Genomic DNA, 16,532 nt, shown 5'->3' on the forward strand with positions numbered 1-16,532 from the left:
TGCAGCCTGAGATGACAGGCGTTCAGAGCAGGTCTCATGCTTCAGCCTCAATCCAGCACATGTTATCTACAGTGAAGGTCGAACTCAAAGTTCCATAATTGAAATGAGCTAGTGACGCTTTACGAGTCTGCCCACATGTGTTTCATATTCTGGGCAAGCCCGTCGCCTTCTGTGAGCCCCACTTCCCCTCATCGCAGGCTCGTTGCAGCCACACCTCCAGGCTTTTCTTTGTGTGACTATTCGTTTGATGGAGCGTGTTGGTTTGGGCCGCCCTTGATCATGCTCCTGGCTCCAGTGCCAGCCCCAGAGTAAATGCACCATGGCTTTGTTGGACAAATGAAGGGTAGATAATTATAAGCACACCTTATGTTATGAGGCTTCGTTTTATGGCACTTTATGGATCATGTGTTTTTTACAAATTGAAAGATGGGGCAGGTCTGCACTGAGCGGGTCTTTCCGGGTCATTTTGTCCAATAGCATGTGCTCTGCATCACATTTTGGTCACTCCCACAGTATTTCATCTCTTTTCATAATGCTACGGTACACGTACTAGACTATAATATAGTGCCAGCGTAGCTTTTTTATGCACCGAAAACCCAAATGATTTGTGTGACTCACTTTACTGTAATATCTACTTTATGCTGATGGTCTGGGACTAAAACCACAATAATTCCAAGGTATTCCTGTATTCCATGTGGATGGCATTTGCAAGGAGAAATAAAATACTTCTTGGTGTGAGTAACGGGCAGGTACACTAAAGACATCCTCTGACGTGGCGTCTGTGCCTGTGCCCAGCTTTGCTGCTGCCTCCGAGCATGCCTGCATGACACTCACCAGGGTGCTGCAACCCTTGGACTTGAGCGTGCTCTCCTTTAAAATGGGTCGATTCACTCCCAGCTCACAGGATTGATGTAAGAATAGATATAAATGATCTAGATGAACTGTCAAGATTAGTTATGACTTTCTATAACTTTCCCTTTAAAAACACGCGTTGAACTGACTAGGGAAAGAAACATTCAGGGCCAAAAGTGCTAGTAGAAAATGATGAGAGGATGTGAGCGTGGGCTTTTAAAGCGAAGCCCCAGGAAAGCCGGGCTTCCTTTTGGCTCGTGTCGGCGCAGTGTCCCATCCAACAGAACCTTCCAATATCCATAGACCTTTCTGAAATGCCCTCCTCCCCCCATCACAGAGAGGAGAGCATAATGTACAGCGTGTGCCCTGAATTGTCTTTCTTCACATCATTTTCCCAGTCTCTCCCACAAGGTAGCACAACAAACACAGAAACCTGTAAAGTTTTTCTGAAAATTCATCTCTCATTTTCTTGCTTCTTCTGCATTTCTGTATAGAAACTAGCTCTCGATCTTTTCAAATTCAGGTCCATATAGCCTCTTTGTCTTCTCCAGCTAGCCTATATATATAATATGTATGCCCTCCCCAAACCATATAATACATGTATAGGAAAAAACCCAGGGGCTAAGGAGCTGTGAGAAGCATCAGGAGGTCCTTGCTCCAGGCAAGGAAGGGAGAGGAGTTGGGTCTACCCTGATATTTCTGCTTTCTGTCACTGAAAGAAAGGGAGGAAATGTGTACTTTTAAACATTGCTACCAAGGTTTACTCTGTGCCAGGTCCTGAGCACTCATTACTTTACTTAATTTCCACAGCTGCTCCAGGACAGATTGTAAACCATTAGCCCCAGTGACGGGGCCAAAATAGCCGACCCAGCAGCAAGAGAAGTCATTAGAAAGAACAGAATCAATACGGTAACAAGTAAAAAGGCTATCCTGCAGAACGTAAAGGACAGAGAAAGAAAAAATGAGATGTTTAGAAATTTTCATAAATATGAGCTGCTAACCCAGAGTATCAAGATTGTTTGCCTTAATATATTCACAATAAAAGTGTAGTGGTTTTAAAAATAGATGAGCTTTGATTTGGAATTGACGTGGGGGGGGCGGCGGATGGAGGAGCAGGGTGGATCGCCGACCTCAGCTCTCTGCCGTCCACATGGTTATTTTACTCCACACCACACAAATGCTAAGGGAAGCTTATTTCTTGGTTCATGTCACGGGAAAGAAAAAATATAAGCTGTTTTATTCTGTTACAGCTTTCTTTCCATGGAAATTCTGTGTTGCTCCTCCCTCACAGGAATTGAGGGAGATGAGTTGAAAGGTCCCGATCAGGGTGACAGACATCTAAGAAAGCCACTATTTCCCATGCATAAAATGTGATTCTTGTTGAGGGCCTACTACAGAGGGGCTACTCTGCTCACTGACCCCTGGCGTGACCCACCTTTCAGTGTGTGTGGTGGGTGTTGTGGGGCATGGACCCCAGGTCTGCCCATAAATTGCAAGAAGGGCAGGGTAATTTGAGTTTAGTTTTGCCCCTTGCTCTGAGAAAGGCTTGGCCAATGCAGAAGCTGATGTCATGTTTTTTTAACTCTTTCAGCAGTCCAGCATCCTGAGTAGCTAAGGCCAGCAAGAGACAGCCAAACATAACACTGGTACTGGCTGTGTTGTGCACTGGGAAGTCGTGCTCATGCAGCACTTACCTGTAAAGACTTGTCATACCAGCGATTGGCTCCATTCTTGCTACAGCCTCCGCCGTGAAGGAGCTGGAGGGCCATATTAGTGTCACTCAGCTCTACACCCCCTGGGATGTCCAGACACACCAAGCAGATGCAGCGCTCAATCATGTCCAGCGAGTCTCGGTTGGTGGAATCTGGTGGGGGTAGGCAGGACACGCAGGAACTGAGCACCTGCTCTGTGTCAAGTGTGGTGTCTACTCCCCAAACCCTGCTCACTCCAGGAATGATGCTCTTCCCTAAGATACCTAGGGCTAGAGCCAGGGTTGACCTCCACCTACCCACCCCAAGCCTCTCCCTAACCACAATAACACAACTTATCCTCAGTGTCCTGCAGGTGCCTTTCAGATAGTGGAATCATGGTCCTGCCTGTCAGAATCATGTAACTCGGACAAAGGCAGCTACACAGGTTTTCATGGCTGAGTATACTTCTAAGTAGTGGATAAGGCGCAAATGTCTGATTCAACGCCATCCCCACTTTGGCACCCATGAGCTACCTCTTTCTCAGAGACATGTTTTAGTTGTCCAGCAGTATGGTTTTCAAACTTTTAAGTGAACTGCCAAATTTAAATCTGGCAATTACACATGAAATTCTGCAACAGCATTTCAGCTGTTGCTTGTGTCAAAGTAGGGTGGGAGGAGCCAGGGCTACAGGGTAAGCTTACGGGGAGTGGCTCACCAGTGTGAAGCTTCCTAGACAAACAATCATTGAACTGTGCAGGAGACATTGCCGAAGGGACCCTAACCCTGGCCAGCAACTGGCACCTGACACTAAGCCCCTAACAGTGCTCAGAACCCTGGCTGTGATCCTAAAGGTAGCTAGAACAATGCCCACCTCCATGTAGCAATAAAGCAATGTGAGCAAGGACATTGGTTCCTCCCTATGGGGCATCAGCATGCAAGTTCTTCCCTGAGAGTAGATTTGGGCATGGCCAGATGGGCCGCCTCAGGGAACTACCTCTATTGAGCATGGGAGGCTTGAAAGTTGGCCCAGGGGGACTGATAATGGCCATGCCTGCAACCCACAGGCATGGCATCCTGCTATTTCCCACAACCAGTTCCATGTCCTCAGATTCCAAGTCGAGGCCTGTAGCCTTCTGCACAAGCTATCTGCTCCATCCTTTGTGATGACAGCTTGTCATGGTGTGCCCTAGGAGGCTTCGCACGGTTCTCAACTCTTGTCCTTCCCTCCCCATTGGGATCCTGAGTCAGAATTCCTTCTTCCAGAGTCCTTGCCCCAGACCCCATCCCGGAGGTGCCACTCCTAGCAGAGGTTCAATTCCACAATTTCTTTGAGTCTTTGATAATATGTGTTCCTGGGGTCAATGGAGATGTTCAAGAGCATCAGGCATCCACCCCTTATGCTCAGGGTCTTTACTGAAGCACAGCTACTCCCTCCCACTTCGGTTCACCATCAGATTTCTCTCATGGTTCTCAGCACGGTCCCGCTGTGACCCTAGACTGGTCCCTGCCCTTCTCTTCATCCAGCAATTGAGGTCCTCTCTGTTTCTGCCAGCCCCTGGCCTTCCCTGTCTCACTGGATTGCTTCATCCCATGCAGTCTTTATTGCCTGTTGCAAGCCCCAAGACCCTCCTGAGTGTCTCTTCATCACCTCCAGAGCACACAGATGCTAAGACCATCTGTGAAGCCCCATTCTACAAAGCTGATTTTTCCAGGTTCATGGTGTGTATCCACAGATGTCCTCTAGTGGAAGCAATCATCAAGTTCACTGCCCATACCCTTTCTCTTCGTGCCTGCAAATCCCAGTGAAGGAGATACCAGGGTCCTACATGTAGACCTTTGTGGATTCACTCTAGGGAGGAGTGTTTGGGGAATACTGGAGTTGAAGGATCCTCTTGCGGTCAGGGGGCCTTTTGCCTTCCTCAGGGCCTCTTGGTCTTCACTGGCCCAATCTGATGGGCACCTATATAGTCATGTCAGTTCAGTAGGCTCAGGCTTGTTTTTTTCCTTCACCAATGTCTACTCAGAAATAGTTACCTGAACTGGACACCCCCTTACAGAAGGGTCTCGGGGAGGAGACAAGCCAGTCAGGGTGCAGTATAGCACCAATGAAACATACAACTTTCCTCTAGTTCTATAATGCTTCCCCCCTCCCCACCCCACAATCATGATACCAATTCTACCTTACAAATCCCACTAGACCAGAGCATGTACACTGGTACGGATCAGAACTGGAAGCACAGGGAATCCAGGACAAATAAATCCTTCAGGACCAATGAGAGTCGACATACCAGAAGAGTAAGGGGAAGGGGGGGAGAAAGGGAGAACTAATCACAATGATCTACATGTGACCCCCTCCCTGGGGGATGGAGACAACAGAAAAGTGGGTGAAGGGAGACATCAGACAGTGTAAGACACAGAAAAATAATAATAATTTATAAATTATCAAGGGTTTGTGAGGGAGGAAGGGTGGGGAATGGAGGGGGGGAAATGAAGAGTCGATACCAAGGGCTCAAGTAGAAAGCAAATGTTTTGAGAATGATGATGACAACAAATGTACAAATGTGTTTGACACAATGGATGTATGTATGGATTGTTATAAGAGTTGTATGAGCCCCCAATAAAAAGATTTATTTTTAAAAAATCTATGAAACAACCATTTCTAACCAATAGAACTCTATTAAGCACTGTGTCAAATATGATATCCCTGGGGAGTTTTGCAAGGTGACCTCAGGTCATGAAAATAAACATTTAAGGGAGTTTTAAAGAAAGAAAGAGTTGCCTGCCCAGAGCAAGAGGGCATGGGCATGGGCTGAAGAGGGTAGGATGCAGCTTCACTGGAAGCCCAGGGCAACCCTGTTCAGACAGAAGGCAGGGGAGTAGAGCTTGGGGGGGGGGGGCGGGGAAAGGGGCTTGTGAGTCTGGCGGCTAGAAAGAATAGCTTCCTGTCTGCTCAGCACCTTAGGGCAGATAAAAGGAATTCCTGAGGTAGGCCTGAGACCTCTTTGTTAGTGCAAGACATGCAGGCTCCACAGAGGCCAGGCTCACTGGCCCGCCCAACAGGAGCTAGGTCCGGGATCATTAGACAGAGTGAAATGGGAGCAGAACAGCAGTGCCAGGAAGCCAGGTGGCCTTACAAATGAACTCCCTGCAGACAAGTAACGGATTGGTTGAATGCTGACACGTTTATTATGTAAGATAGAAAATGAACCATACCCAAACTCATGGGCCACGACTCTGGCCCAAATGTAATAGAAATACTGGATGGTGGGCTGGAGGGACACTGCAGGGGCCATTTGTCTTGTGACAACCACATGGAGCACATTGAGGCTCCAGTAATGTGGCAAATCAATCTTCCTGCTTAATCCTGAGAAGTGGGAACCGGGTAATAGGAAGGGCTTGCTCTGTCACCCACACCTGCTAGAGGTGGCAGCTTTGGCAGGGCAGACATGCCAGAGGCCATGAAACCTTTGAGGAACATGCTATTTCTGCTGGAGGCTGAAAATAGACCGACTGTAACTCAGGTGAGCAAAGATAAAATACACCCTGATACCTCTGTTTTTAGGGAACTGGAGACTCCCTAGCCGCTTCGGCCAACATCCATCTGTGTGCACACACACACAGACACCAATCCTGTTCACCGAGATGATCCTCTCTAGGGCATTTCCCTCTCTGGTCTACTTTCAGGGTGGTTGGCCCAAGTGTTTCATAGTCTCAGATCTCTACTGCCCTGCCTCGCCTAGCTCACACAGCCTCTGGAGCACTGGATTCATGCTGGGACTTTAGAGCTTCTAAGACTGTTAATCTCATGAGCAAATTTCTCCCTAGGGTTCCCAGGGAAACCTGCCATCACACATCCCATATTGTATACTACTCGATGGCCTACCGGAAAAAGGATAAAGTCCGTTGTGACTCATAATGATCCCACCTATTACACAGCGGTAGCTGTTTCTGCTGATGGTGTCATCAGAGACTCTACGAACAGTGTGAATTTGACTCCCACCCAGCAATAGTAAGGAGCTCTCTTCACTTTACCCTCAGCCAGGAGAGTCCGTAGAGACCAAGCGAGGACACATGGACTTCTAACCCCACCTAGAAAAAGTCAAGCGCATACTTCTCCCCGAAGGAGCAATGCCAGAAAGATGTCAGCTTAAATAAGACCAGGTTCATAAGACAAAAGTGACTAGGATGGAACACAAAGTCAACTGTCGAACAAAGAGCCAGGAAGATCGCAACCTTAATGAAAAAGACAATATATGCCATTGCTGAAATGATAGAGATGCAATTATTTAACAAAGGTGTTTTTTAAGCAGTCATCAAAAAAATGCCTTAGAAAGCAATGATAAATACATTTAAAACAAAAGAAAACAGAAAACAAAGCAACGCCTCAGCAATAAATGAAACGCATAAGAAGAATCAAATGAAATTTTCATAACCGAAAGCATGAGAACAAACATCTAAAACTCAGTAGCAGGACTCAAGAGCAGAATGGAGGAGCCAGAGAAAAGCATAATTGAATTTTCAGGTTAAACAATAAAAATTAGTCAATCTGAACAAGAGAGAGGAACTAGGGGTGACCCCTCAACAACGTAGAGTTGAATTGCCTCGGCTCAGGTAAGTGTGGATTTCCCAGCTGCTATTGCAGCAAGCTCAAGTGCTGTCGGCACTACTTCCATCACACCGCGCTGTAAGCAGATAGAAGACAGGTTCACTGCAACTGCAACAGAGAGGGGCCTGCGCAGCTCAAACTCATGCTGTCAAGGGTCTACTGTAAATTGTATGTGCATTTTCAACTAGAGGGGAAGTTGGTGCTCTTCACGTCCATAATGTTCAAAGGTCAATTGCAAGTTTAAAAAAAAAAAAAGAAAAAAAAATCAAAAAAACAAAAACAAAAAAAAGAAAAAAGAAGAGTACCTCAGGGACTTGTGGGGAAAGATGTAACTTGTGTCATTGTATTCCCAGAAAGAGAGCATGAACTGTGAAGAAGTGGAAAATACGCAAAAAAAAGATGGTTGAAAGCGTTTCAAATTTGGGAAAATACATAAATCCACAAATTCACAAAGGAAAGCCCATAGAGTAAACCACAATTAGGATAAGATACCCACATCAACAAATTGTCAAACTTCTGCAAACTTAAAAAAAAATTGAATGAAGTAAGGGAGAAATGACACCTATCTTTAGGGAGAAAACTTTCCTAAAGTCAAACTTTTTAATGGGATTTAAGTGAACATTTATAGGGCAGCTCATGCATATTACATTGAACAATGTATACACATTTTGTCTCAACTCATCCATTTCAGTCTCCTTAATATACCATCTCTGTTCTCACTGCTCACTCACCTACCCTGCACTTCCCCCACCCCCAACCAAGTTTCCTGGTCCATTCCTTCTTAACCTTCTGTCCTTTGGGAAATGCTGCCCTTTTGATTCTAAATGGTGATTATTCTAACATGGAAATGAGTTCAGTTTCAGACATTGAAGGTGACTAAGGCCGATCCCACCAGTTTCCTGGTCTCATGATTTTGAGTCCTGTCCACATTTTTCTCACCCTCGGTCCAGGACCTGCAATGTGATCCTTTTCAGAGAAGTTGGTGATGGTAGCTGGAAAACAATTTGAGTGACAAAAGAGTGCTCAACACATGGAGAGCAGACTAAAGTGGTACAACTTTTCAAGTACTAAGCAAACTGTCAATCCAGAATCGCCCATCCATCAAAACTATGAAAATTTATCAGCAACAGATTTGCCCTAAAAGAATAACTCCAGGAAGTTTTCTTTTAAAATAGGAAAAATTTGATCATTATTTAAATTTTTTATTTTAATAATTTAAAATCATTATTTAAAAATTTAAAAAGGAAATAGTAAAAAGAAAAATATTTGAACAAGGCAGAAGAAAACAATGGAAAACAAAAGTCTGGGAATATAAAATTCATTTTCATTCTCCTTCTGAGTTTTACATTTTATATTTGGTGGATGAAGCAAACATAGCTCTGGCTAATATTCTAAATGTTGGTAGAAAAAATATTTAAAGCAAAAATATTTAGGTTTTCTGTATGTCATTAGGCTTAGTAAAATATTGACACGGGTTAAATGATAGACTGTGATAAGTTACATATATCAGGGTAGGTAAAAAGTATTGCTACAAAACCATAGAAACTTTCATTAGATAAGATGATCAAAATGTGAGGCTACTGTTTGTTCCTCCACATGTCCTCCATCTAGGCTGATATACATGTGAAGATGGTATTTCATCTAACTCTTCACTGAAGAATTATGTGATTGTCCCCACATCAAATGCCATTTTAGGTATCTTAAAAGGACTCAAATTATGTTTACTTAAAATGTTCCTTGAATTTGGGGAACAAAAATGTTTGAAGGAGCAAGATCATGGCTTTAAGGTTGTTGGGATAAGGTTTCCCAATGAACTGCTCACAGGACGCCCTTGCTGCCCTTGACGGGTGAGCAGGTGCTTTGTGATTGTGCGGATAAGTCTTCAGCACAACTCCCCTGGCCTTTCCCGCCCCCAACAATGCAGAATTCAGTATTCTTAAGACTTCATGAATACACTTCACGATCATCTTATACGATTAATACAATCCATCAAGATTACCCAGTTGAAATCCCAGAAAACAGTCACCTAATCTTCTGCCCCCTCTAGATCCTTGAATGTAATTCATCCAAGTAGATCCCTTCAGAAATCACGATTGTATTGTACTTTGTGTATGTGAAGTGACCCTAATGGGATGAAGAACAGTGTATTACTGAGAGAACTTAGCTGTAGTCAATCACTAATTGCAGAGATGCCTTTTCTAAACATTATTATTAATCATTTTATTGTGGGGGCTCTTACAAATCTTATGACAATCCATCATTCAATTGTATTAAACACACTTGTACATATGCTGCTATCAACGTTTCCAAAACATTTTCTTTCTACTTGAGCCCTTGGTATAAGTTCCTCTTTTAGCCCCTCCCACCCTCGACCACCCTCCCACCCTGTGGATCTGTCATCAATTATCTATTATTGTTGTTTTTGTGTGTCTTACACTGTCCATTGTCACCCTTCACTCACATTTCTATTATTCATCCCACTGGGTGGGAGGGAGCTATATATCCAAACCTATGATGGGTTCCCCCTTTGGCAGAGACACTATTTGGGGGCATCAAACCATGCATGTAAGAACTGGAACCATGAGAGTAATACTTTCTGTCTTACCCTCACACATAAGGCAATCTCTACGGAAACTACTTTTTAAAAAAGCAATGGAAGCAGAAGCACTAAATTATATATATATTAATATATATAATATCTATCAAAGTGGAAGTCCATAAAATGTTCAAGTAAATGATAGAAAGGTAGGAAAAAGAAAACAGAAAATAAAGAGGAAAATTAAAAAGATAGTGGACTTTTGCATTAACATATCACAATAAAATCACTCCAAATATAATGATATAGGCTGGTTGCAAGTAAAAGGATAGAAATAGGCATACCATGCACACATAAGTCAAAGGAAAGGAAAAGTGGCTATATTAATAGTGGATAAAGTGTAGTTCAGGCGAAAGAAAATGTATAGAGCCAGAGAAGGTCATTCCACCAAGAAGAAAGAGCAATTTAAAATGTATATGGACAAAACAATAGAGATGCAAAATATGTCAAGTAAAATCTAATATAATTAAAAGAAAAATAAATCCACAATTGTATTTGAAGACCTTGATAAACTTTTCTCAACAATTGATAGAACAACTAGACAAAAATTCAGAAAGATATGGGGAAAATCCAGTAATACCATTGATAGGATCTAATTGACATTTACAGAGCATTCCACCCATTCAAGTCCCTATGGATCATATGTCAAGACAGCCCACATCCTGGACCACAAAGACAAAACAAACAAATAGAAAACACATATCAAATGCTTTGAGAGAATTAAAATCATACAGAATGTATTCTCTGGCCTCATGGAAACAAATTAGAAATAGGTCATAAAAATAAGAAGAAAAATTCCAGGCACTTAGAAATTAAATGACATATGTTTAAATAATCCATGGATCAAAGAGGAAGTCTCAAGGTAAAGTTTAAAAACATTCATTGAACTAATTGAAAATAAAGATACAACATCTCTAAATGTGATACAGCCGGATCACTGAGGAGCAGGGGAATATTTAGCCGCACATTCCTGCATGGAAAAGGAAGAAAAATCTTAAATCAGTCATTTAAGCTCTGAAGAATGTAGACAAAGAAAAGTAAAATAAAACAAGGACATGTAGAAGGAAGAAAACAAAGATAAGAACAGAATTCGCTTTTCTGTGATAGTCTGGGGAAGAGGTGGCAGGCACCATGTCGAAAGTCTGCTGTACATTTAAGAATAAACTTTTGTAAAAAAGAAGAAAAATCATACAATGTTTGGTTCCTCAGCCATTACTGTCTTAGCTGTGAGGTCAGAGTGAACCCAATCCAGAATCCTGACCTACAGCGCTTTAGTCTGTGTTATGCCCAGAATTCTGTACCATCTGGAATTAAAGCAACTCATTTGAAATAAGAAAAAACAACAACAAACAGAATTCAATGAAATTGAAATTAAAGGGGATAGTTGGAATTAATGGGAAAAAAGTTGGTTCCTTAAAAAGATCAATCAGTTTGATTATCAAGTAGTATGACTACAAACCCTGCAGACATCAAATAATAATCAGCCATACTATTAAAAACTATGCAACATAAATTTGACATTAAATGGGCTAATTCCTAAAAATACAAAGATTATTACAACTCACTGAATATGAAATCAGTCATTCAAATAGTCACATAAATATTAAGGTGATTAAAATTTTAATCTCAAAATGCTCCACAAAGAATTCTGAGGACCAACCCATTTCACTGGAGAAATCTACCAGACATTTAATGAAGAATTAGCATGAATTCTACAAATCTATTCTAGAAAACAAATTCATTTAATAAATTAAATATTACACTGATAACAAACCAGACAGACCTTACAAGCAAAACTATAGATGAGTATCCTTCATGAATACTCAGAGATGCAAAAATACTAGGTGAAATGCATACAGTTCAGCAATATATAAAACAAATATACACCAAAACCAAGTGGATTTATTTCAGCATTGCAAGTCTGATTCCATATTTGAAAAGTAACTAATATAATCCACCATATTGACAGACTAAAGTAAATTCACATGCAGTATAATTATTTGACAAAATTCAACATCTATTCATAGTAAAATATTTCAGAAAATTAGAACTCATATTGATAAGGAGAATGCATAGTAACCTACAGTAAGCTTCCAAGAAAAGACGGCACCTTAGGCAGACGTACTACACAATCCTCTTTAACCAAGTCATAGATAAAACAGATATGGAGGAAAACCCCGAAGATCAGCATCTCTGAGGAATGAAAGATAAGCTTAACACTGACAGAGAAATTTGTGAGTGAAATCCACACAAAGGGATCATGAAGAGCAGCAAACTCTCACCTTGCCGACCGTGAGCCGGCCAGCCCCTCCCACAGCATGGAAGCTGAAGCTCCCATCCTTGAGAAAGTTGGGCCAACCCCTTGCTTCACACTTGCTGTGTAAACAGAGGAACACTTGGAATTCAATCTAATCCAATGAGAAACAGGCTGAACCCCTCCTTCCACTCCCTCACCCCAGGGTAGCAAGTGTGCTCTGAAGGCACATGAAAACTTGACAGGACCACACTATCACACAGAGGCAAACACAAGGAAGGCTGAATTGTACCAGGTTCCCACATGCTTTTGGTCTTGGACTAGCAGAAGTGGGGCTACAGTTTACAACTCAGCTCCTGCACAGTTCCAGAGACGGCTGATTCATGGCTTTAGTCTGGGGCTGTGGCACCTCTGTGGCTAGAGGATAAGGATTTTTTCCCCCTTATACTTGCTCCCCTCTCCCCCATTTTTCCCCCCCTCGTCCCTTCTTCTGGCTTTGGGCTTCATAATCCCAGACACAGACACAAAAGGGTGCCATCATTCCTGGGGTCCACACTCCCTAGCATCAGCAGAGCTCAGTCTCCAGAAGGAGAGTTTGGAAAAAGCGAAGTGGCCAGTTCTGGTTTTGGATTTTGGTGTTGGTCTCATTTCTACCCGTAGTCATCTTCTTTCTCTTCTCCTTCTCCCTATCCTTCTTATTCTTTATCAACCACAAACATAGAAGCATAGGACAACAGGTGTGGAGCCATTTCTCACTGCCTGGCCCCCTCTGTAGATCAGGGAGATCACTAACTCTCACCCTCATACATCAAGGCTACACTCTTACAGTGGCAGCCTGTGCCATGCATGTACCAGTAACTTAAAAAGAGAGAGCAGTTTTGATTCAGGTGTGTTTATGTGTATAGTTGTTGTGGTTGCTAGGCTGGTCTTGTTATTAGTGTATGTCTTTGTGATTTTGTTTTGTTTGTTTTAACTCCTTACCTGTTCCACCTGACCCAATCAACTGTACCAACACTATCCAGCAACACCCTCCTATACCTTCAACAGCAGGGGCAGGGGGCCTGATAGGAAGATGTGTGTGTGCCAATAAAAGCTACAGAACTTAGGAAAACACAAGTGCAGTCTGAAAAATAAAAGTGAGAAGCCATACCAAACCCCAAACACTAAGTATTAGAATTAGAAAACACTAAGTAACACTACGATATTAGAATTAGAAAACACTTTAAAAGAGCAAAGCAGTAGAACTGAAGTAATGGAAGGCTGAATTAGTGAACTTGAAGACAAATCTCTCATTCCAATTATAAGAACAATTCATAAGCGCGTGCGCGCGCGCGCGCGCACACACACACACACACACACACACACACACACACACAAGAAATATCCAAAGAAAGTCTAAGAATTATGTGGGACACTATCAAGAGGAAAAGCTTACACATCACTGGCACTCTAGAACAGCATGAAACAACAAAACAAAAATCCACGGAGAATATAGTCCAAGAACTGTTGGAAGAAAACATTCCCAAAAGCATAAAAGAGGAGAAAATAACCACCAAAGAAGTCGAAAGGACCCCAAATAAGATAGTCCTCAAAAGAAAGTAATCACAGCATATCATCGCCAAACTTTCCAATGACAAGGACAAAGAAAGAATCCAGAGAGCAGCTTGGTAAGAAAGAAATGCTACCTACAAAGGAGAACCAATAAAATTAGTCTTGAATTTTTCAGTAGAAACCACACAAAAAAGAAATTAATGGGATGACATGTATATAAACATGAAAGAAAAAAATTGCCAGTCAAGAATCTTATATTGAACAAAATGATCCCTCAAATAGGAAGGTGAAATAAGGGCATGCCCAGGTAAGGAGAAATTAAAGGAATTGTAGAAACAAGACCAAATTTACAAATTCTTGAATAGAGGATCAACAACAGCAGTAACCATCAACTTCAGATCAACATACAAGACAGTAAGTACCGCCTGAGAAACACTTAAAGCAGTACTCAAAGGAAAACAAAAATACACGAGGTGTCATTCTACAATGAATAAAATGATAAAGTGATAGAAAAATTGTGTAGATACAAAACATTGTAATTGAGAGTAAGTTAAGGATTTGTAGGTGAATAGACTATTTTAAACTTAGAGCAAAATTATAAATAAGGTTAGCTAAAAAAATAGAAAGCATCAAAATATAATGAAAGGAAAAGTTCAAAAATCTTGTAAGCAGTAAAATAATATCAAAGAAAACTCACAAACAAAATTAACTCAGCCTAGAAAATTCTGAGGATTAAAGAAACACACAGCAATATGACAACTTTAAATTCATACCTATCAGTAATGACACTAAACGTAAATGGATTAAATGAATCACTCAGGAGACAGAGAGCAGAAGAATGGATAAGAAAACAGTAAGCTGCTTAAAAGAAAGACACCTTTGACAGAAAGACAAAAATAGTCTAACAATAAAAAGGTGGAAAAATATATCAAGCTAATAGCAAATTTTTTTGTTTTTAAATCATTCTATTGGGGGCTCATACAACTGTTATCACAATACATACATGCATTGTGTCAAGCACATTTGTACATATGTTGCCATCATCATTTTCATAACATTTTCTTTCTACCTGAGCTCTTGGTATCAGCTTCTCATTTTCCCCTCCCTCCCTCCTGAACCCTTGATAATTTATAAATTATTATTTTTTTATGTCTTACACTGACCAATGTCTCACTTTACCCACTTTTCTGTTGCCCATCTCCCTGGGAGGGGGTTATATGTAGATCTTCATGATCGGTTCTCCCTTTCTCCCCCCACCTTCCTCTTCCCCTCCTGGTATTGGTCCTGAGGGGTTTATCTGTCCTGGATTCCCTGTATTTCCAGCTCTTATCTGTACCCACGTACATGCTCTGGTCTAGCCAGATCTGTAAGGTATAATTGGGATCATGATAGTCGGGGAGGAAATATTAAAGAATTAAAGGAAAGTTGTGTGTTTTATCATTGCTATACTATACCCTGACTGGCTCATCTCCTCCCCATGACCCTTTTGTAAGGAAATGTCCAATTGCCTATAGATGGGCTTTGGGTCTCCACTCCACACTGCCCCTCATTCACAATATGATTTTTTGTTCTGGGTCTTTGATGCCTGATACCTGATCCTATCGACACCTCATGATCACACATACTGGTGTGCTTCATCCATGTGGACTTTGTTGCTTCTCAGATAGATGGCCACTTGTTTATCTTCAAGGCTTTAAGATTCCAGACACTATATCTTTTGATAGCCGGGCACCATCAGCTTTCTTCACCACATTTACTTATGCACTCACTTTGTCTTCAGCGATGGTGTTGGGAAGGTGAGCATCATGGAATGGCAGGTTAATAGAACAAAGTGTTCTTACATTGAGAGAGTACTTGAGTCCAGGCCCAAAGTCCATCTGCTACCTTAATACTAAACTTAATATATGTACATAGATCTGTTTCCCCATCATCATATATTTACATATGTACAATGGCAATGTTTTTTAAAAGAGTGGCAATCTTAATCCCTGATTTTAAAATTCCATCAGAAGAGACAAAGTAGAGCTCTACATATGATTAAAGGGACAATTGAGTAAGAAGCCATTACTATCATAAATATCTATTTATCAAGGAAAGATGTTCATTGTATGAGTGAAAGATGTTCAAAATGCAGTCATCAAACTCTTATAGTGTTAAAGGGAGAAACAGACAATACTATAATAATAGTAGGAGACTTCAATATACTCCTCTAAAGGAAGGGCAGAACAACTTGAAAAAAATGTAACAAAGACAGAACTACCCAATGCAAGTAATCAACTTGGCCTCTTAGACATATACAGAACACTCAGTCCAATGAAAACTCATTATGCACTTTTTCCAATTCTGGAAAGCAAATCTCAATAAATGTAAAGGCACTGGGATATTACAAATATATTTTCTCAGATCACAAGGCTATAAAATTAGAAATCAATAATTGTAGGGTCAAGGAGAAAATCACATATACAGAATTCACATGACATTCAGCTTTAAAAGTGCTAGGTAACTGAAGAAATAAGGAATAAAAATACCTTGAAGTGAATGAGAATACAATGTATCAAAACCCTTGAGTCACAGCCAAAGCAATACTCAGAGGGCAATGTATATCAATAAATGCACACAACAAAAAAGAAGAATGAAATCAACACTTGAACTCAACATCTTCAAGTAGAACAAGAGCAGCAAAATAAACCTTCAGTCTCCAGAAGGAAAGAAATAATTAAAATTAGAGCATAAATAAATGACTCAGAAAACAGAAAAACAATAGAAGAAATCAATGAGATAGGAAGTTTCTTCTTTGGAAAGGTCTGACAGAGTCAGCAAACTTAAAGGAAAAGAAAGAGAAGCAAATAAGCATAAATTAGATCTGAAAGGGGCAACAATACATTAGAACCAATTGAAATAAAAACAACAACACAATACTATGAAGTATTTTTATCCCCCCAAATTTGAAAACTTAGGTATCAGGCATCAAAGAACAAAAAA

At 41.2% G+C, this 16,532-nt stretch overlaps 1 protein-coding gene across 1 annotated transcript in view; it reads right to left on the reverse strand.

Moving 5' to 3' along the window:
- CHAT (choline O-acetyltransferase) overlaps positions 1-16,532 on the reverse strand; it is a 59,391-nt gene that overhangs the window by 16,944 nt on the left and 25,915 nt on the right. The window contains 1 exon segment of the mRNA XM_075528006.1: positions 2,547-2,716. Within this exon segment, the coding sequence (XP_075384121.1) occupies positions 2,547-2,716 (170 nt within the window).

The sequence above is a fragment of the Tenrec ecaudatus genome, chromosome 12 (assembly GCF_050624435.1).
Source record: "Tenrec ecaudatus isolate mTenEca1 chromosome 12, mTenEca1.hap1, whole genome shotgun sequence".
NCBI lineage: Eukaryota > Metazoa > Chordata > Mammalia > Afrosoricida > Tenrecidae > Tenrec > Tenrec ecaudatus.